Source organism: Aythya marila (assembly GCF_965140915.1).
Source record: "Aythya marila genome assembly, chromosome: 3".
NCBI lineage: Eukaryota > Metazoa > Chordata > Aves > Anseriformes > Anatidae > Aythya > Aythya marila.
In genome coordinates this window covers 67,679,298-67,702,912 of record NC_139044.1, presented here as the reverse complement: position 1 = coordinate 67,702,912, position 23,615 = coordinate 67,679,298, and the positions used below count along the sequence as shown (strand labels likewise).

General features: G+C 35.7%; 1 protein-coding gene across 1 annotated transcript in view; it reads right to left on the bottom strand.

Annotated features, from left to right (window-relative positions):
* The window catches only part of GRIK2 (glutamate ionotropic receptor kainate type subunit 2), a gene marked incomplete at its 5' end in the record, with an annotated part of 393,079 nt that overhangs the window by 135,311 nt on the left and 234,153 nt on the right, over nt 1–23,615 (bottom strand). Inside the window, one exon of the mRNA XM_082757228.1 lies at nt 23,350–23,556. Within this exon, the coding sequence (XP_082613354.1) occupies nt 23,350–23,556 (207 nt within the window). The remainder of the gene's footprint in view (nt 1–23,349; nt 23,557–23,615) is intronic.

The following is a 23,615-nucleotide window of genomic DNA, read 5'->3' as shown; positions in this document are numbered from 1 at the left end:
CAAATGGATTGATTTTGCAAAATACACATGCCGTGTCCTGCCTAGCATTAGCAAATTTTCAGGTATAATCTACCAGTGACTAACTGGGACATCTTTTTGACTTAGAGCAAGACTGAATCAGGGTAGATGTTAGGCAAAAAGCAAAAAGGTGCTAGAATGACTGACATACAAATGTAATACTGCAACACTAAATCAATTGTGCTATTTAGATACACAACATCTCTGACATTCTCAATTCCTTTTTCAACTATTTCACCAATAATTGAAAGTAAGAGAAATAAGGGGCCAAGTTTGCAGAATTGCACTACTAGGGTCTCTTCTACAATGGAGAAAATACGAGTAAGAGAATTCTCTTCAGTTAATTTCTCAGGATGAATTGGAGATTAATGGTATACAAATAGAATGTTATCAATTTAAAGGAACACAAACAAATGAGTACATCCTAAAATGGATTTCTGATAAGTTCCACAACAAAGAGTACTTCTCTCACTTTACAACAGAACTATATTTTAAAGGAAAAAAGCTTTATCCGAAAGATAGTCCTAAATAGCACTTACTCTTTACCTTAGAGTACTTGAGATTAAGACCTTTTTATGGCAGCATCCAAAGAATGGTGAGGATAAGCTAATTGCTGAAGAGAGAAATTCTGCACCAACTAAAGGTTACAATAGAAATTAGAAACAAGTAGGTCTGACAAGGACCTTCCAACACAAAACACAATCCCAAGGAAAATGGAAGTATTGCAGCAACACAAACAGTAACCATATGACGGAGTTGCACGCTGCTACATTAAATGGCAGGGACTGGAGAAAAGCACTAATCAATAAATTCTTACTTTAATTACATCAAGTGTGAGGAAATCAGAATCCTCCATTCACCTCATCATTCAAAGATATGGCATGATAAACTGAAGAACGGCAGTCATACTGTGTCCATCTTGGTAACTTTTCAGAGAGGTTCTCTAGCAAGGAAGAGAATGCCCAGGACAAGGAAGAAGAAACAGAATTTATCATACTCTACAGCACAAGGTTCAAAGTCAGATGAACCACTGAGAGCTATTCCCACCCTGCTTTATTAGAAGTGCATCAGACATACATTTGAATGTTTTTTGTTTTTTTTTTTCCAATTTTCACACTCCATCATGAAGGGTAATAATATTTTTTCCTTTCATATTATCATATGCGCACAGAATTACACATACTCTTTACTTCACAGCTGTGGAAAGTTTTTCCTATCTTGCTGCCACATGCAGTTGTAAGATGTTCTCTCACCAGCAAACACCTTAAGGCATATGGGATTTACTCCTATAACAGAAGCCCCTATCAGAATGATTAGACTTTAATATATATATATATAAATATATATAAACATACACACTGAGAATCTCAATGAATCTTGAAATTCAGGTGTCTTAGGCTTTAATTAGAATTGATCAGTATTATACTGATCTGTACTCGGCTCTGGTGAGGTCGCACCTCGAGTACTGTGTTCAGTTTGGGGCCCCTTGCTACAAGAAGGACATTGAGGTGCTTGAGCGGGTCCAGAGAAGGGCGACGAAGCTGGTGAGGGGTCTGGAGAACAAGTCCTACGAGGAGCGGCTGAGGGAGCTGGGCTTGTTCAGCCTGGAGAAGAGGAGGCTCAGGGGCGACCTTATCGCTCTCTACAGATACCTTAAAGGAGGCTGTAGCCAGGTGGGGGTTGGTCTATTCTCCTACGTGCCTGGTGACAGGACGAGGGGGAATGGGCTGAAGTTGTGCCAGGGGAGTTTTAGGTTGGATGTTAGGAAGAACTTCTTTACCGAAAGGGTTGTTAGACATTGGAACAGGCTGCCCAGGGAAGTGGTGGAGTCACCATCCCTGGAAGTCTTTAAAAGACATTTAGATGTAGAGCTTAGGGATATGGTTTAGTGGGGACTGTTAGCGTTAGGTCAGAGGTTGGACTCAATGATCCTGAGGTCTCTTCCAACATAGAAATTCTGTGATTCTGTAATTCTATAAAATAGTATTAAAAAAATAAATAAATAAAAAATTAGAGAACTCTGTACAATATGAAATAAAAACTGAAGTGTTTTCATATTACATATATTTTCATAGAATATCATACAATGGTTTATGTACACTGTAATTATAAAAGAATGGCTCCTGCTGTACGTATTTCATTATCCAAAAGTATTGGCACAAAACTATGAAAGAAAATGTTAGCAGTTATTTATTCACTTGATTAAAATTTAACTCCTAGGGTGTATGTAAGCTATCTCATTTGAAAAACATTTTACATTTACTTAAATTCAGTAAAGATCATCCAGGTATTTGGTTTGGGTTGTAAGGGACCTTTAAAAATCATCTAATTCCAATCCCCCTGCACTGGAAGATATAGGGACACCTTCCAATAGACTGGGTTGCTCAAAGCCCCATCCAACCTGGCCTTAAACACTTCCAGGGATATATCTACAACTGGGCAGCCTGTTCCAGTGCCTCACCACCCCCATAGTATATAATTTCTTCCTTATCTAAATACGCCATCTTTCAGTTTAAAACTGTTATCCCTTGTACTATCACTACACGCCTGGTAAAGAGAGTCTTGTAGGCTTCCCGTAAATGCTGGAAGGCTGCTATAAGGTCTCCCAAGAGCCTTCTCTTCTCTAGGCTGAACAACTCTAAATTTCTCAGCCTGGCTTCAAAGAAGAGGTGCTCCAGCCCTTTGATTACATTCATGGATGTAACTCTGGACCCACTCTAACATGTCTCTATTGTGGTGGGGGCCCCAGACCTGGTGTAGTACTCCAGGTGAGGTCTCACAAGTAGAGTGGGAGAATCACCTCCTTCAATCTGCTGGCATGCTTTTTTTTTGAGGCAGCCCAGGATACAGTTGGCTTTTTGGGCTGCAAGTGCACATTGCTAGCTCATGTCAAGTTTTTAATCCACCAGTACATCCTCAAGATTGAGTCTTCTACTAAATGCTGATCTCAGTCTACTGATCATCAGTACCCAATCTGTACTGATGTTTAGGATTGCCCCAATCTAGGTGAAGGACCTTACACTTGGCCTTGCTGAACATGAGGTTCTCATGGGTCCATCTCTCAAGCTTGTTGAGGTCCCTCTGGATGGAATCCCTTCCCTCTGGAGGGAAACACAATTCTGTTTGGTGCCATCCACAAACTTGTTGAGGATGCTCACTCTCCAAGAACTAGGCATTATTTAAATGCTGAGGATACCAGTATAAAATTATTAACTGTCAGCTTTAATAAAAGCAAAATTTTCCCATACTGTGCAGATCCCATCTGTGCAGAGGCTCCTCTGCCCTCCCATGCAATGGTGGCCTTTTCAGGAACCTTTTAGGAGGAATCCCAAGAGAGACAATCCTGGAGACAAGAGTGTTTCCGAACTGGCTGATTTTGAAGAATCACCTCCTCCAAGCTCAAAAATTGTCTATCCCCATGTTTAGGCAGTCACAAATGGTTGCAGGAGGCCTACATGAGCAAGGAGCTCCTGACAAAACTTAGATGTAAGAAAGAATACTGCACGTCAAAGCAGAGATGGGTGATCCAGGAGGAATATAACAACACTATTTAAGCATGCAGACACAAGTTTAGGATAGCCAAAGCCCATCTGGAGTTAAATTTGCTGAGGAATGTCAAAGGCTATTACAAGTACATATGCAGCCAAAGGAAGACAAAGGAAAATGTGGAACTGCTTCTGAATCACGCAGAGAACTTGGTGACAACAGACACAAAGGAAGTCAAGGTACTTAATTTACGCTTCACCTCAATCTTTACTTTCAAGAAGATTGATCTTCAGACATCCCAGGTCCTGAAACTAGTGGGCCAGTGTGGATCAAAGAAACCTTAATCCTGAGTAGAGGAGGAACAGGTGAAAGAACGTGTAAACAAACTGCACACAAACAAGTCCATGGGACAACTAACAGAATGGGACACCCATGAGCGCTGAGGGAGCTAATGTCCACCACTCTCAACTATCTTTGAAAATTTGTGGAGATGAAGTTCCTAAGGAATGAAAGAAAACAAATGTCACTCCTGTCTTCAAGAAGGAGGGTTTTAGAAAATACAGGCTGGTCAGCATAAATGCCATTCCTGGGAAAGCATTGGAGGAAATCCTGAAAGTCATACTAAGGACAAGATGATGCCTGGGAGTAGTCAGCATGGATTTATAAAGGGGTAATCTCATCTGACCAACCTGATATCTTACTGTAATGAAATGACTGGTTTGGTGCATGAGGAAAGAGCACTGAATCTTGTTTATTTGACTTTAGTAAGGTTCTTGAAACTGTTTTCTGTAATGACAAATTGATGAAGTACAGACTAGGTAAGAGGACAATTGAGAATGAATGAAAACCATCTGAGCTGCTGGATTGATTAGAGGCATGAAGTCTAGCTGTAGATCAGTCACTAGTGGTATACCGGGGTCAACACTAGCACCAATATTTTAAATATATTTATTAGTGAGCTGGATGAGAGGACAGAGGGCACCCTCAGCAATTCTGTAGATGATACAAAACTGGGAGGACTGATTGATAGATGAGAGGGTTATGCTGCTATTCAAAAGGACCTCAAAAGGCTGCCGAAGTGTGCTGACAGGAGTTTCAGGATGTTCAAATAAGGAAAATGCAACCGGGAAGCATAAACCCAGGCAACACTACACATACTGGACAATGAGCAGGAAGGCTGATCAGTTTGGCAGCATCAGGCAGAACATCACTCACTGTTCAAGGGAGGTGATCCTTGCCATCTACTCTGCACTGGTAAGATATATCTAGAGTGATAGGTCCAAGTCTTGGCTCCCTTCTACATGAGGGACAGGGACATACTGGAGTGAGACCAGCAAAAGGCTACAGGGATGAGTAAGAGACCTGCCATACAAAGAGAGGCTGAGAGATCTGAGACCACTTAGCCTGGACAACAGATGGCTCAGGGGAACCTGATCAACACAAAAAGCTGGTACAGGGGAGTATTGCATTAAGTGGTGTAGCCGATTAACAGTTACGGGTCTCGTCGGATTCAGGATACTGAACTATCATGGTCACAGATTCAACAATAACATAATAACTGATGTGGGTCTGGTTGGATTCAGGATACCAAACTGTCACAATCATGGATTCTCCAACAACTTTACATACCCTTACTCTAGTTGTACTCAATGAGAACTATCAAGGCTAGCAACAATGCAATTAAGTGCAATTTATTACAGCAACTGGTACACAGGTTCTTTGGATTGCTGGCGATAATTTACTGTCTGCAAAAGCAAGCTAGCATGAATGAAATATACAGATGCACAGCCTAGAAATTAACGCATTTAAACTCACAAAGACCCTATAGAGATTTCTAAGTTATCGTGGAGACACACAGTAAAACCAAGTGTTCAAGTCTCACCCAAAAGCGTCCCAATGGGGTGGGGGGAAAAGAGGCTCAGCCCATTGACTGATCCCAGAAGTCAGGAGGTCCTCATGGTGGTATCTTCCCTAACATCCTCTCTCCCTTATGCCAATTTATATTATTTTCTATATTTTAGCTGGAGCTTGAGTGACTCTAGTCAAGCATATCTTAGTTACGGTTGGTAAAAAGTTTTCCTGTCTCTGTTTAAAGGTATGGGCCCCGAGAAATTCAGAGTGCGTGCTCAGTGAGGGGTGGTCACACCTTGGAGGCAGGTAGCTTTTTGGATGGAGGTGTGTTTTGGTATTACAATGATATTATAATGAGCAAAAGTACACTAGAGTACAGCATTTTGTCAAAAACATGACAGGTCATCGGCTCAGGATAGCAAAAGTGCAGCTTATCAGTCTCAGTGTGCACAAGAACAATCGAGTCCCCACCTGGCCACAGAGCCTAGCCACGGTGCCTCTACTCCGCTCTATGCTCCGTACTGTTCCTTAGAGCCAGCACACCAGGTTCCCCCAGTGCGACAGCATCTAAGGTTGGGAGCCTAGGGAATGCACAGGTGATGCAGCTACACCCTGCCCTGAAAGCCTCTTTAATGCTGTACATTTCCTTTAATATGTGAATATTAGTTTTATTTTCCTAGTTACTTTAGGCAATTACACTACAGGGAGTGAAGAAGACCCTTCTCAGCAGTATTTAGTGAAAGGAGAAGAGACAATGGACAAAACTGAAATGCAAGAAAAAAAAAACTTTGCACTGTAAGGATGGGCAAACACTACAACCACTCTGGTCAGCCTGCTGCAGAGTTTCCATCCTTAGACACAGTCAAAATCTAATTGGATGTGGCCCTCAAGAAATTTCTCAGATATTACAATAAATTAATTTTTAAAATATGCCATTTATCACATATCTCTTATTTCTATGTTACTGGTTTAAACTGGGGAATTAAGTAAAAAAAAAAATGTACTTGTCTGATGGCTCCACTACAAAACAATTTGCTTACACATACCTTTAGCTGATAAATTTAAATATTTAGATCAAGAAAATAATTCAGCCGATGTTCTACAGAAAACATGGTAACAAGTTACATACAGGACCATTAAGTCTAATATTAAAATGTGTTATTTCTCAGTTCCATACAGCATGGTGAGTACAACTGCACTCTTTGGTTATACCTATTCTATTCCACTCCAGGCACAATTGAATGACACCCAAAATTGTGTTACCACTGTAATCTAAGCTGCTTTGTCAGCAAAACTCTACCGCCTCCATGCAGGTTTCTAATAGCAACTAACTTGATTAGTCCAGAGAAGAACAATGATGCTACTGTGTTTTTTTCATAACTGACACACTTTTTCCTTATTATTATGCTATAAAAATAATACAAGTGTAAACCATACAATAGTTTTGTCTTTATAATGTGGAGTTATCAAATATGATAGTATTACATTAGTTCTCTTAAGGGCTGGAAAGATCACTATCAAATTAACTTGAAAATCATCAGACATGGAACTGACAGAGCTGAATGCTGCATGGGACTTTGAAAGGGCTTCATTAGTTTTCTATCCTGGTAAACTGTTAAAAACCTAATGAAGATAATTAATTACTATGCATTTTAAGAATGAATTGAGAATTTGTGTTTAAGATTTTTTGACAAGACACTTCAAGAGTTCATGAATCCACGTAACAAAAGGAATATATAAATATATATATTTAAATGTCTTCTATTTTTAAGGAACAATCCATCATGCCTCAGACACAAAACAGTTTTCTTGTCTACAGCCTATTTTCCATACTAAAAAAAAAATAATATTTCATTCAGTTTATTGTGTACACTTCTAATCAGAACAAGAAGTAAAAGCTATTTCTTCAATCTTAATACTTTTTTAACCTTAAAAAACAACAACTTCTAGCCATTTTTAAAACTGCATGGCTTTATATATATAAAGCATAAAGCATTATCTTACTATGTCAGTCAGTTATACAATATCCTGAGTAAAAAAATTTCTAGCAAGTGTTTATATTGCCTCTCAGTCTCTACTGGCACTAAGCCACACACACAAACAAAAATATACATCCATTCCTTAAAGACACATATATGCTATCATAAGGTATGCACATAAATATGTGTATATATATATTTCATATATTCTCAGGATACTTGGGAAGAGAATTTGCTCATCTTTGAAAGTTACCACACATTACTGCTAATCAGGCTTTCAGAGGTAAAGAAAAAGGTGACTGTACAAACCAATTTCAAGCACTTGTGGAAAAGTTACATGACTTTCTTCCAACATACAGACAGGCAAAAGACACAGAAAGTCAGTTTCATTTGATGTATTCTGTACTTAAGTAGCATTTTTAATTTTCCTTCACATCTGTTTAATTTCTAATTTAAACAGCTGTTTAAATTTCTTAAACAACTAATATAACTTTGATGCTGCAAAGATAACAGTTCAGCATTAATATCTCTTATTTCCCCAAATGGTGTGGCTGACATTGTATCTTGGGCATCATTCCCAGATGCACATTTCTGCTAGCACACCCTGAAACTGCTTTATAAAAATGCTTTGTTGAAAGTTGACATATTCCAAAAATCCACTGTCCATCCTCTTCACTCTCTATGAAATGTTGAGATGTTTTGAAATTCTTTGGAAATGAGGGAAAGATAAATTGCAATACAGTACATTTGAACATTTTTGCTTTTTCTTTTAGTATCAGAAACAATATTAATAACATTATTTTGTTGTGCTTTCTTTATAAATACATGATACCCATCTGCAATCATTTATCAGCAGTCCTGGCTGTCAGGGGAGGTCCCAGTTGACTGGCAGCTAGCAAATGTGATGCCCATCTACAAGAAGGGCCGGAGGGTAGACCTGGGAAGCTATAGTTTGACCTCAGTGCCATGGAAGCTCATGGAGTAGACCATCTTGAGTGTCATCACGTGGCACTTGCAGGGCAACCAGGTGATCAGGCCCAGTCAGCATGAGTTTATGAAAGGCAGGTCCTGCTTGAAAAACCTGATCTCCTTCTATGACAAAGTGACATGCTTAGTGGATGAGGGAAAGGCTGTGGATGTGGTCTACCTCGACTTCAGGAAGGCTTTTGACACCATTTCCCACAGCATTCTCCTCAAGAAAATGGCTGCTCATGACTTGGACTGGTGTACGATTTGTTGGGTTAAAAACTGGCTGGATAGCCAGGCCAAAGAGTCATGGTGAATGGAGTTAAATCCAGTTGGAGGCCAGTCACTTGTGGGCTTGGTACTGGGGCCAGTCCTCTTGAATATCTTTATCGATGATCTGGATGAGGGGATTGAGTGCACCCTCAGGAAGTTTGCAGACGACACCAAGGTAGGTGCGTGTGTCGATCTGCTCGAGGGTAGGAAGGCTCTGCAGGAGGATCTGGATAGGCTGGACTGATGGGCTGAGGTCAACTGTATGAAGGTCAACAAGGCCAAGTGCCGGGTCCTGCACCTGGAGCACAACAACCCCAATCAGTGCTACAGGCTGGGAGATGAGTGGTTAGAAAGCTGCCAGGCAGAGAAGGACCTGGGAGCGTTGGTTGATAGTGTTAGGTCAGAGGTTGGACTAGGTGATCTTGGAGGTCTCTTCCAACCTAGATGATTCTGTGATTCTGTCATCTGCAAGTCTTTCAAAATTCTTCACTCACCCTTTCCAAATAAGGAAAACCAAAGCAGAGGCTACACATCAGTATTTTTTAAGAGTACACACTGTGACAAGTTTGGAGTTATTAGTACAATTTATGAATCCCTGATCTACCAAGCCTGCAATCAAACTTTTTAACCATTACTTCTGCAAGGAATAAAGTTAAAATAAGATCTGAATAGGAAGAAAGGAGGAGTAAAGCAAGAGTGGAAAAACTGGTACCAATCAATTTTCCCAGTACAGCTGATCATTTTTTGATCTTTGTGGTGATCAAGCATTTTACACAGAAGTACACATATTGTAGAAAGAGATGGAAGGAACAGATCCATGGCAGATCCATGTATCAGGTACATGAACAGATCCAATAAAAATAACTGACCGAAGATTTGTTCTGAAAAATGGAATTGCAGATTACCTCATTGGATAAAAAGCACATATTTGAGCAGAGAATTGTTTCATCAATTTTCTCCAGGTAATTTAGTTTCTATTAAATGGGGCCAACCCCAATGACCAACCTTTTCTGAAACAGAAGAGTCAGAATAAAAATATAGCAGCATGAAGTTACACAATAAAATGTACAGGTTCCAATAGAAATAAACTCTTCTATCAGGGAATTCTAATATATTTCACTTATATTTCACAAATATTTCACTTCAGCAGACATATACACACAAACAACAATCCTCATTATTTTCTATGACTCTTCACAGTCATTGTAGAAACAAAAATGACTGTAAAGGAATTGTAAAGGAACACAAGAAAAAAAAAAATAATGTTTTTATGAATATAGCCCTAGCCCAGAACCCAACCATGATCCAATTCGTAATCATTTTGGAGTTTCATTTAAAACACTTTACTTCACTTAACTGATAGGCTATGATTCACTTCACTATCAATGCACTGAAAATTAATTCTAATTATTCACTGTAAAATTTGTATCTGTCACCGAAACTTCATCATTTTATATAACCAATTGCATTAGCCAGTCACGTCCACACAGTTAACAACAATTATAAATGGGGATTACACTGGTTAGACTTAAAATATGCTCTGTATTAACACCTGCACACTGTCAGTCTCTAAAATATTCGCCTTTAATATACATTTGATTTGGCCCATTGCTAGCAACTTCTCATTTGAAATGATTCCAAATCATTTTCATAAATAGCATAAATAGTATAATGACTACAACTGAGTACACCAAAATAAATAAATAAAGGTATAGACTATTGCTTGAACTTCATCCATGTTTCAAATAAAATACCGCCATCTAGGAGATTGTCAGAAGACAGAGTATGGATGTTACACCAAATAAGTTTGATTCTTTGGTAATTCAGATTGTATTTAGTAAGACTGATGGAAGGAAAAAGACAAGGTTATTAAAAAAAAAAAAGTTATTTTTGCATAGCACAAAAATAATTTTGAAAAAAAAAAGGTTAATCAGTAATGATTAAAATTGTGAGGAGTAAAAGGAAAACCATAATCCCCTAACTGTACTAAACAGAAATTACGCACAGTGTTAAATTAATAGGAAGTTCTCAGTCTTCAAGAAATTTCAGATAGACTAATAGTCCTTTAAACCCCTAAGAGCAAATAATCAGAAAAAAGATCCACAGATCTCAGAGCACTTAATGCAAAGATGCTACTATGATGCACTTTTGGCATCGAATAACTAAGAAAATTTGGGAAACATACAGGATGTGATCATCTCAAAGGTTATGATCATCTCAAAGGTTATACAATTAAATTTATTAAAATTCAGAAAAAGTTTATGCATTATTATTTTATGTTTTACTGTAATATTAGAAATTTTGCTGGATCTTGTTTTATTAAATGAGATGCTGTGAAAGTTCCTTGCTCTTGAAAATAAATGATTACTGTCAATTGCTCTTCTGTTGAAAACTGCAACTTCATTCTGTCCTTTGCTTGAAATCTGTAACACACCTTTTGCCTGCAATTTCATATTAAATTCATAGATGCACTTCTCCTTTGCTTTGCACTGAATTAATAGGTGTATTTTGAACACTTGACTATACTGCTTCTGGCTTAGGATTTCTTTGTTTGTCATTTTACAGTTTTATTTTTTTTCCTTGACATTTCTTCCTGGATTTCTGCAATGCTTGACACTGCACTGTTTCTTAAGCATGTCTTTTTTCAGCATAATATTCAATCCAACTTAGGATCTGTTTGTACATTTTTATATGGGAATATAATATAAAGTCTTTATGAGACAGTGAATATAGCTGAAATACAGTAGAAATAACTGCAAATTAAAGTGCTATCTTGTAAGTGACTATAGCTACCAATGTTTGACTTTTGGTTTGAAGTAACAGTAAAGCTGCAATTGCTAATAATTCTATGGTCATGTAGGAACCCATTTTTTTGATCTTTCTCCATTAAAATAAAAACAGCAACAACACAGAAATGGAATACTAGATGCTAGCAAGTATGGCATATCTGACTGAATTACACTGATAAATTCAGACATGCAAGACAGGAATTTGCAGAGAGCTTCTGTAAGAATATATTGTCTGCTTTAAGAGAATAAAAAAAAGGCTCAAGCAACAAGAGAAACAGTTAGTTGCTTTTTAGGGAAACACCTGCTGCTGCTCATTCAACTTGGGACAAATGACATTGGAAATAAAAGGTCAGAACACTTGAAAATGTGGATTAATGAATTAGCAATTAGAATGAAGGGCATAAAAAGCACAAGTGATATTTTCTGGCATATTACAAATTTTCATAATAATTACCCTGTAGACCCCCAGGACAGATTTCAGAAAGAAATGTAACGTTGCTTTCATGAAAATAATAATCAGTGGGAGATAATATGAATATTTAGAGCAATAAACATACACATAAAAATATATTAAAGGCACTGAACATTTGAAGAATTATTGATACTTTATCCTGAGATAGAATAACTGGAAGGAGTTGGAATACTATTTATAAACATTAAATAACGTGAATTAGTACCTTTGTTTAAAGAGAAAGAAATGCTAGAAAACCACCAACCAAGCTTATCAAATAAAACTGATCATTTCTGGAAATTTAGAGAAGAATGGTTTAATATAGAACAGTAATGCTTAATCTGCAAGGTAAATAAATGTATACAAAAAAAAAAAAAAAAGCACTCAGAACCGATGGCCTTCAAATTTGGCCTTCAAATGGCCAAAGTGGTCAGGATAAGGGATAAACCAAACATAAGATGTCTGAAAACATGATGACCCATCCCCGGAGGTGTTCAAGGCCAAGCTGGATGGGGTCTTGACCAACCTGATCTAGTGAGTGGCATCCCTGCAGGGAGGTTAGAACTAGATGAGGGGTCTGGAGAACAAGTCTTATAAGAAGTGGCTGAGGAAGTGGGCTAGACGATTCTGTGATATGATCTTTAAGGTACTTTCCAAGCCTAGCCATTCTATGATTCTATGAACAGATACGGAGGGACATTGAGTAGCTAGAACTTATACAGAGAAGAGCAACGAAGCTGGTGAAGGGACTAGAAAACAAGAGTTATGAGGAGCAGCAGAGACAATCAGGGTTGGTTTGTTCTGGAGAAGAGAAGGCTGAGGGCTCCTTTGCTCTCCAGGTAGTTATAACTGGAAAGGAGGTTGCAGCAAGGATGGTGTCAGTCTCTTTTCTCAGGTGACAGGTGATAAGATGCAAGGAAATGGTCTCCAATTGTGCTGGGGAGGTTTAGATTGGACATTATGAAGAATTTATTCACAGAGAGGGGGCTTAAACAGGCTGCCCAGGAAAGTGGCAGACTCCCCATCCCTTGTGGTATTTAAGGGACGTGGTTTAGTGGCAGGGCTTGGTCAGGCTGATGGTTGGACTTTGCAATCTTGAAGGTCTTTTCCAATCTATATGATTTTATGATTCTATGATAAGAAGACCAAAATAGAACCAGCAATATTTTAAATATATACAGAGAGTATAGAATAAAGGGAATTGTGTTATTGCTTTTTAAAAAGAGGGTAAGCAAAAAATAGAATAAAAATGTTACGATGTTAGAAAATCACATTAAAACTACAGAATAAATACAAAGGTGTTTACCTTACTATTTGTCTATATTCACTAGTGCAGCTGGTTCAAGAAACAACACTGCAACTACAGACTTGCCAAACTACTGAGTAGTTACTAGAATGATATCCTTTGAAACATCACACCCCTAAAGGATCAGAATTCAAATCTCACATTGAATATGACAAAAGCTTTGCATACCTTATCATGCAACACCTTAGATTTAGTTGCAGCTTTATGACAGTGTAGACCAAGTATTTGAAGGGGAAAAAAAAAGCAACCAGTCTGATATAGTTTGTCAAGAAATGTAACCTAATTTTTTTTTAAACCTAAATTTTGTAAATAACTTAGACTTCTCTGCAAGCGCTATGCTCAATGTACCCCATGTGAATTTGTGCAAAGAAAGGAGCAATTATTATAAAAGTGTGAAAGCTATATAGTTGAACAGGACATTTTGTAACGAAATCTGTAACTTGCAAAGATGACCTGCTAACTCCAAAATCATGGCATATTTATAGATTCTTATGGTGAAAATCATTCCAAGACAGATAAAATACTATATTTTTCAGCTGAGCTGAGTATCTTCCTCTCTATGATATTCAGAAACATTCAAACTAAAACCCAATGAGTGATTTGTGACTGCTCAAAATTTAGAATGTTATATACAGATTTCCTCAGTGCACTAGAAGACATTAAAATATTTCCCTAGTATATCATCAATTTAGATGATGTTTTAACTAAAAATTCAGTTTTCAAAGCAAGTTTTCTTTAACCTTGCTTCTAGGCCTTGAAACCCCTTTCCTGAAGGAGTCTTCAACACTTCCCACCTTCATTTAAAGAATTCAGATGCCAAGCTTATAATCATTTTCTAATACACTCACATAAGCAATCATTCCCCTTTCTGTCATTTTTTTTTTCTGCCATGTAATTTTTCTTTGCCACTTTTGAGCAGTAGTACTTATATTCTCCCTTTTCTTACAAATTTCTCTGAGCCTGAATAGCCTGAACATTCCTTGCCAATAAGGAAAAATTACATTTTGTCCATGAAAGTAATTTTTAGGGATGAGTAATATTATGCATCATGAAAACACTCACATAAACAGAAACCATATATTTACACCATATATGTATATAAATATTGACCTTATTAATCCCATTTTGGAATATGAAGCGAGTAATGCGAGCTGGCTGGCTGTTGTTTTAATTTTTACGATGAATAGATTTGGTTACATGGCAACTGAAAATGTAAAAAAGTAAGGTTTGATCTAAGAAACAAGATTATTTAAGTAAAGAACTTTAAAGTAATTTATCTTATGCTATTAGGCTACTAAAAATATTTCATCATACTATACAGCAGATGAAAGACGAGAGTTCTATGTAGATAGCTTAAATGATCTGTTTAAAGGTACAGAAAAACTAAGACCACACAAAGAAATCTCATTATGAAAGTGCTGCTAGCAAATTTACTATTTACTTTCTTAATGGTTCTCAGCCAGCAGTTTTTTCACAGCCCCTAATACAAACGTGGTAGGTAATGGGAATAATGAAAATAAGTAATTGGGAAATAGAATAATTTAGTGAGAAAACTGCTGTGTCCATTTTCATAAATAAGGATAGACATTCAAGAAAAAAAAAAAAAAAAAAGTATACTGAAGTAAGAGAGGAATTTATCTTACCACACTTATTGATAGTAATTAATAAATAGTAATGAAAACCAAAAATATGAACACACAATGAATGTTGTAGCAAAGGCAATACAAATATAATTTTGTAAAGACCAATTGTAACCTCCCAACTGTTTCCAGCAAGACAAAGTGTGATCTAACACCAAAAGGCAGATGCCTGAGCACTGGTTCCAGCCCCTTTTTGAACTGGGCTAGAATTTGTGACATGGTATAGGGTATTACCCTGCCTTTAACTCCTGCTCAGTCAAATTAAAGGGTGTCCCAGAGGTCTTAAATATACCTAAACTATGTGGGTGCTTGGACAGCATAAGGAAGCTCATGTGGCACCAAACACTTTGGTGGGGGTTACAAATGGGAAATTCAAACTGTAACTGCTCAGCAATGGTAATTCCTGACCAAGGAGTGATCTGGCACAGTTGGCAAGAAGGCTTAACTGCAGAACAGGTAAACTGTTTGGAAGTTGGAATGTCAGAGACAGAATACTCCATGTATAGGAGTAAAGTTTTCCTTGTTCATGAGTTAAGAAGTACTACAGTACTGTCTTGTAAGAATCATGAAATGTGAGCAATCAGGGGCCACTTTAGGTGAACAGAAATGGCATTGGGGCACAATCAAAACACTGGAATCAAACACTGGCTTAAGGCACCTGAGGCTGATGCACCTATGGTTGGTGCTGGCATAAGTATATATAAGGAATCAGTTCCTGTTACAAGTCTGTAAACTCTTTGTAGATCCATTTATGGCTGTAGTATTCCGTTCAATGCATTTAAAAAAAAAAATCTTTTAATATTTACTCACAAATGTGTGTTTAGTTCTCCTTGAGTACAATAAAAATGCCCCTGCTCAATCCATAGAACATTAAACTCCCATTTCTGCTAGTAGAGGTCTGATCAATACAGATGATATAGTCTAAAGGGCAATTCAGCTAATCAAGCTCTAGAAAAGTGTTCTTGGTCTACTGCCTGAGATATCTTGCATAGCCAACCTGTCCTCATATGTGCTACTCCAGAACAGGATGGATATCCTGTGTCACTTGTGCTGCCTTATGCATTATGATGTGGTTGAGATCATGGAGCATCTGAGCTGAATTACTCCACTAGGCACTGCTTTATAAGATAAAACAGATTTCTCACTTGACTTAGTTATGATTATTTTTAATAAGTATCCGTTGACTAAAAGAGAAGCCTACATAGTTCTTGCTCCTATGGGTACCTTTTACCAAAACATTTATTTTGTCATTTTTGTTATTAAGTCTCTTTCTGCCTTTTTATTTAAGGTACAAGATTTTATTCTGTGGAACTGTATTCAACATAAAATTGATGTTATGAGGCTAGATGTAAGATGTCAAGTAGGTTCTAAAAATGTATTTGAAAAAAAGGAATTTCATATCAAAATCTTCCCTTCTCTTTGAGGTACATCTGTAATTGTTATTATTTTAATAATTAACTCTAAAAGTAAAGGTAGGTCTTACCAGAAATTACTTTTCAAGTGTATTACATAAGCTGCCCTTGTTTCATACAAATTCCACAGTTTACCCTCTCAAATGCCATGCTGCTCACAGTTACGTTTCTTTTTTTTTTAATTAGATAAAAATAACAAGACTTCATAGTATTAATACTCTCATCAAATGATTTGACACATACAGAAGATACATTAATGGACACCAGTCAAAGATACCCCTTCTCTGAACTTTTGAAAAACTGCCCAGGATTACCAAGGCTTTGGAATGACATTATTTATAAGGAAAAAGATGCATTTTAACGTACTAAACACAGCTTCTCTTTAAAAGAAGACAAGAGATCTTTTTATTATTATTATTATTAAAAGTGAGGTCTCTTTCTTAAACAAAATGGTTTACATATTAAATTGTACTTAGGTTTTCTATATTTAATATATTTGAATAAAGAAAACTCCTTAAAAAAAACATAAATAGGAAAAAAATAAAAATAAAAAACTCAACAATGTATATAGTTATGAGGAAAGCTTTGCCATCTCAATAATAACGAAACATGATTTTTGCAAATCCAAACTAAGAAACATCAGTCATAAAAAATGAAATATTGTAATAAAATTACATGCATCTTTTCTAAAAATGCAAACTAGTGTCTTTATGAAAAACAGAAAACTGATCAGATTATGCAGTGCTCTGATTTTTTTTTCCCCCACAATTAAATGTATGCTGTACTTTGACAAAAGACGCATGGTTATCTTACAGACGAGGGAAAGAGATTTTACTTTGAAGTAGATTTTTTTCTTCAGACAAGGAAAGTACTAAAATAGATTTGATAACTATTCTGTAGCGCTTAATAAGATATCATGCATTTTAGTATACTGTGGATAATATCTGTTCTAAGGAGGTTAAAAAGAAATCAAGAGCTGTGGAGAACTAAGAGAGAACAGAATCAAAATCAAATGTTTTCTACTTCAATAAAAATCTTTTGCTTGTTTACTGAAATAGAGAGAAACATGCATCATTGCCTGGTATGTTACAGTTTATAGTGGCAAGGGAAGTATTACTGATAAAAATAGCTGAACAAAAATTTGTGTTCTACAATTATTTTGTTTTACTGAAGTGGAAATGTTCCATGACAACAAGAAGTCTTTACCAAAGCCATATAAAGAAAATATTAAGATTCCAAATTGACTGGAGATCAACACCTGACCCTATAAATTCCTAGAGAGTTTTAATGTTATAACCACCTCTTTTAAGTAAAATTGTTGAATGTGTATTGTTTCTCTTCCTTTACAGAGCAGCAAAACTGAAACAACAGATTTCTAAGAGAAACAGGGTAGTTGTTATGTACAAATATACAAAAGAAAGGCCTGAGTGCTGTATGGGCAAGAAAGAAAACAAAGGTTACTTTTCCAAGATATGGCAAGATGTGAAAAAGGAAAAAAAGAGGAAAGCATCTAAAATATCCCTTTTAGAGTCTTGAACTTTCATCAGAGTGTTGGCCTTATAAACAGTGGCAAGAATGAAGAAATATAAAAGACAAATAAAAGCTAATCAACTAAGTTTTGGCTACTTTCAGTTGAATTTTTGACAGTAAGATAGCCAAGACAGAGAAATCAGAGATGCAGGTTTAGAAAGATCATGAAAAAAAGCTAGATTTTTTTTGCAGAGATGTCAGTTAGAATAATTTCTGTGTTATGATACTCTCCTATTAGTATTTTCTGATATATCATGTGACCATATTGATAATTCGTACTACGAATGGAAATGGAAAATACCTTAGAGAATCACCACTTCTGGATTGGAACTATTTCATTGCTGTTAATGTGATTGGAATAAATATTCAAAAGACACATATTCTAAACTTAAAGACCAGATAGTTTGAACCGTTTATTTCAAAGTAAAAAAGTAAAATCTTATAATACTTGTTCACTCTTTTTCCATCAGTACCAGTTTACCTTCTTTCTAAACAGCAGAGCACGTTAATGTTGCATTCGATTTGCAAGAATGCATTCTCTGCACAATTTTCATTTTTTGAATCTCCATGTGCTTCACTCTTCAGTTCCCCTCCCCCTTTTTTTCCTAATGCTTGCTCAGCTGATATATGATATCATAACTATATTATATATAAAATTTTTAAAGAAATACAAAATAAATGTCAGTTCACAGTTACAAACAGCAACCAGAAAGGAAGAGAGCTAACCTACTGTGCCAGCATCCTGAATTTTCCAACTTCAGGTAAATACGTCAGAACAAGTTTTCAAAGTCACTACTGATATGCTATTCCTGCTGTAATATAGATCATCTTGTAAAATATTCTTATTATTTGAACCAGATGAGGAAGAGTAGCAGAACATTCTTCAGGGAAAATCTAGGGCATACTGTGAAAAAATAACTAAATCATTCTGAGAAATACAAGAAGGAGGAGGTAATGTAACATGCTATTTGCCAAAAAAATTATCATTAAATGAAGACATTATTATCCAGTGATCCTCTGTGGGGAAATATTTTGACAATGGGGTAATAACATTCAGTAAGTAGGAGCATATGTGTGTCATTAACTTCGGAGAATCCTTTGGGGAAAAAAAAACAACACATACACAGTAGGGGTTAAGTGTTATACGTAGCTTTGAAAACATCTCTGGGTATCATGTTTTCACTGATACAACAAGGAAGCCAAAAGGAGGATAGAGTGCTGTAAAGAGCACTGACAGTACATCAGGTTTCACTGTCCAGCACATGTAACGTTGGTGCAAAAAAAAAAAAAAAAAAAAAAAGAAAAGAAAAAAAAAAAAAAGCTCAATCCTTCTTTCTCCAACACTCTTTAAATCTCTATCATAAAATTTAGATATTTTCATTAATGAAGGAAGCATTTCATAGACCTTTTGCATGAAAACTACATGAAGGAAAACTATCTTAAGGAGAATAGGCCAGAAAAGCTCTTAACCTTTCCTAACAAGGCTCTATGAGACAGGTTTTGCTGTATATATGAAGAAAAGTAGTATACTGTTTTGTTTATTTGAAGCTTTCATTAACTTCCAAACAGTAATACAAAGAGCTTGGCTCTAGTTCTTCAGGAACATAAGTACCTAAAATTACGTGGAAAAAAATAGCTAGTAAGTTATTGTAGGAAATAACAAGTAAGAAGTTATCGTAGGCAGATGTCCCCAGGAGCATTTTAAACAGAATTATATAAATATCTGAAAGCATTCTGTTATGGAGAGAATAATATTTTATGTCCAGTAATATTTTTATGGCCACTATACTACACTTGGTATTATACTAGCTACTATAAATGTAAGCATTTTATATGGAAGTATTTACTGATATATAAGATATTGATTTAAAAACATCAAAAGGTACTGAAGTGAAACACAAAGGTACGTCTAAAGTTAATTTAAATTAAGTAATGCTTTCCAATTGTCCAACTGCATAAGTCTTACTTTCCTCCAAGCTGGAAGTCTTTCTCTTCTGAGAAATGAAGGGAAGTTCCCATTTAATCCTCACATATAATAAAAGAGCATTCATGATTTTAAAATTGGACCTATTCTATAATTATTTATGAATCATAAAAGAACTGCAAGCCTTAAAGACAATTTTCAATGCATATGCTTTGCACTATAGAAGGACCATTAAAACAAATGGCCAAGAAAAAAATGAAAAAAAGGGTTATTTTTAATGGTATATAATAGTAACAAATTACTTCCAGTAGATTTTTAACTTTCATTTGTAACTCTGGGAAAATGTAAGATAGTTATTTGCCTGTTTCAGGACCCAACAACAAGTACATTTGGAAGTAACTTTGAAACTGTAAAATAGAGTAAAAACATAATTTTATTTACTTTGTTCACTATCAGTATCTGTTGTCTACATAATTTACACACTCACACTATCTCATGTAATATGATACAATGCCATAATAATTTTTCAGCACCACAGACCAACCTGAAATCTACATTAGATCTAATATGGTCCAAAAGCAATCCAGTAAGTCTATCCTATTTTGAATGAAGTTCTTGAACCAAGGCAGAAAGTCAGTATGAAAAACTGACTTCTTTATGAAGAATACATTCATGAAGGATGGAGATCCCTGGATTTTAGCATGCCCCACATTACACACTGAGTATCTAAAACCTTTCTATTAAATTAAACTGTGTGTGTGGGGGGGGGGGGGGGAGGGGGGGGGGGAGAGAGATTGGAATGAAATAATCCTCCATTGTGGCAAAGTAATCAGGAAGGTTAACTGGAGAAATTCCATTTAAATTGAATTGTTTTCACATGGAGATCTCATCTATACTTGTTGTTCTAGTATTTCTCTTCTTTAGCACTTATTGAGACCACTATCTTTTCCAAAAATAACTCATTTTCATTCAATTGTGAAAGGATACTAATTATTGAACTCCTTTTTTACTTTCAGTATTTATGATTTATTCAGAAGGAAACTAACATCAGAATGATGGCACACGAACACTGTAAAAAACAGTGAAAGAAAGAAGAAACACAAGTAAACTATAGGAAAAGAGACTGAAAAATACACAAAGCCTGATGCAAAGTCTTCAGTTTCTGTTAACACTAGAGAATTTCAAGCCTGAGATATACATGATATGCTAATATCAGTTCTGATGGCATTATCTTAGTTGCATGTGCAGTGTGAGTGAAACAATGTAAAGCAATGAAATGCAGATTCAAGCAGTTTATTTTAGATTTAGATTTTATTTGGTACTTTTTATCTTCTTAAAAATTGTGCATCTTCCTTTCTACGCACATTATTCTACACACAAAGAAGTTATCCTTTTTTTTTTTTCTTGAGTTACAGATGCTTCAAACTACCCTTGTGAACATATCTACTACATAATAGTACCCCTTCTTTCTGTCTTAAGTGTTTGACAATTCAAATACAAAAAAAAAGATAAAAATCTAAAAATTTTTCAAATAGTTGTAGGTATTATGCTACTCTGATAACTCTGTCTTTGCTCTGTGGTCTACTTATTCAATCAGAAACTCAGGTTGAAAGATGTATACAGAATCATTTTACCTTTCCAAATGAAATAAAAATTGAGTTCATTAATTCACTTTGTACAAAATAAAATCTTTTTGGCACTTTAATAAATATGTTCTAAATAATAATAATAAAAAAGACTCTGAAAACTAAGCTGATATGTAAAGTAATCAAATGGAAAAATCAGATGTAGCAACTATCTGGAATTCTCTAAATACTTGTGGATCAGTTCTCAGGTCTGACATGTTTCTTCCTAATAAAATGGATCAATAACATGTACTGATGAACAGAAGTATGCATGCATGAGTAATATGAATGCAATCAGACAGATTAGAAGATAAAAATAGATAAATATACAGAAATTAAAAGGAAAATTTTAACTACTGAGAAATTGAGAGATTAGTAGAAGTCTATTACAACAGATTTTTTTGTTCTGAAGAACAGCTCTTTTACAATTTTTAGTTTAAAATTAAGAACCTTTACAATATATTACCTATTAACTCAAAGAAAATGAAAGTTACAAATTGAAGGGTTTTTATTGGGAAGTCTCAGCATAGCATGGGTGGCTCAACTTCCTAACCTTGGTATGATGCAGGCTAAAAGTTAGACTACATCTTCCTTGACAGCATTTCAACGCGCAAAATGCATTTTAAGGTAAGTTTAGATTTAGCCTACAGGAAAGTGGAACACATTCCATTCTATGTTATCAAGAGGAAAGGATCAGGAAAGCTCCTGGCCTACATATTTCACTGCTACTACTTCTTCTAATGTGTTTTATTTCAAGATTACCTTAATGAAAAGGTTAGGAGGCTGCGTTGCACTTGTTCAAGAAAACTATAGGTCTGAGTAACAAAAGCATAGCAAAATGAATTTATAAGATATATATAAAGAATTATATAAGAAATACTTCCTCACTGCTCATCCCAGTCCCACAAGAAAATTAATTTCAAATGATACTACCTAAAAGCCATCAAATCTAACAGCTATGTATGCCTGTGCATTTATACGTGTGAAATTGTATATAGAGATGGTCTAGCTAAATATGTCTATTATGTGCAATACATACACATATTTAAAGATAACACTCCCACACATTCATCTTAAAAGTGTGAAGCTAGGCATAATCAACATCTGCTGCAACAACAACAAGAAAAACAAACAAGCAAACAAAATATTATTATGTAGTAGGAAAGTACAAAGACAAAAACCCTTCTAGTAAACAAGAATATTTTGATTAGCACATGTTCTGCCCATCTGCTGAAATCTTACAGAAATTGGAGTGGGATTAGTGAATATTTTTCTTCATGCCATCATGAGGAAGGTTCACTTGAATATAATCTCCCTTTCTTCCTACTCTAAACGATACTGATATGCCAAACACATTTTATCTCAAGTTCTTCGATCAAATAACTCTGTATTAAGCAATTAACTCAAATACTAAAAGACACAATGACATAATTTAAAAAAAAAAAAAGAAAAGGAATTCAAAGTGAATTCAACTGGCACGACCAACTGGGAAAGCATGTTTCGAAGGACATGAAGTAATGCCTGGCCTAATTGTAATGGTATTTGCTCTGACACTGTTTGCATTACTTTGCTACTTCAGTATATGCTGAGATTTGTCTTACCACTTGCACTTTATTGCTTATGTTTCAAGAAAGATGTTCCTATTTTTTTATATCTAATAATTAAAAATGGATACGCATAAACTTCTCAAAGTCTCAGACCCACTATCAGAAAGGGCCTGACTTCCATTGATTAATGAAGACATTTCATTCTGTCACAAAATAAATACATAGATAAATAAAACAGATAGATATTCTCAGAAAGAAATTTTGAATACTATTTATTCTTTATTTTGACTTAGGCATATGCCATGGAAGAGCTAAAACAGTTTGGCAGGAAGCAAATATTGTCTATAGACAAAACAGAGATGCAGAATAAACTTGGGTTTAACAGAATTTGGAGGAAAAAATCATTTATGTGGATCTTTCATTATTCTTTTAAACATCTGCATTTTCCAAGACAGTACTATTCACAAGTGGCATTATCATAAAAAGTTTTACAATTTGTGTATATATAATTGAAATGTAAATGGAGGTAGAAAGCTTCCAAAATTAACTTACATGATCAATTAGCTCACGAACCATTCCATTCCACTGTCCATTGGCATCTTCCTGGGCTCCGTATTTTCCATCCTCCACCAGTCTAATCTCATAGGAAAATCCAAGGATAGTAGACAGCTCCCTTAGGAGGTCAATGCAATAACCTTCAAATCGATCATTTCCATACAAAGGTTTATCTGACTTCTTGAACATCACATATGGCTCTTCCTGTAAAAATTAATAAAACAGAACAAATATTGAATGCCCCCCATACCTTTTTTTTTTTT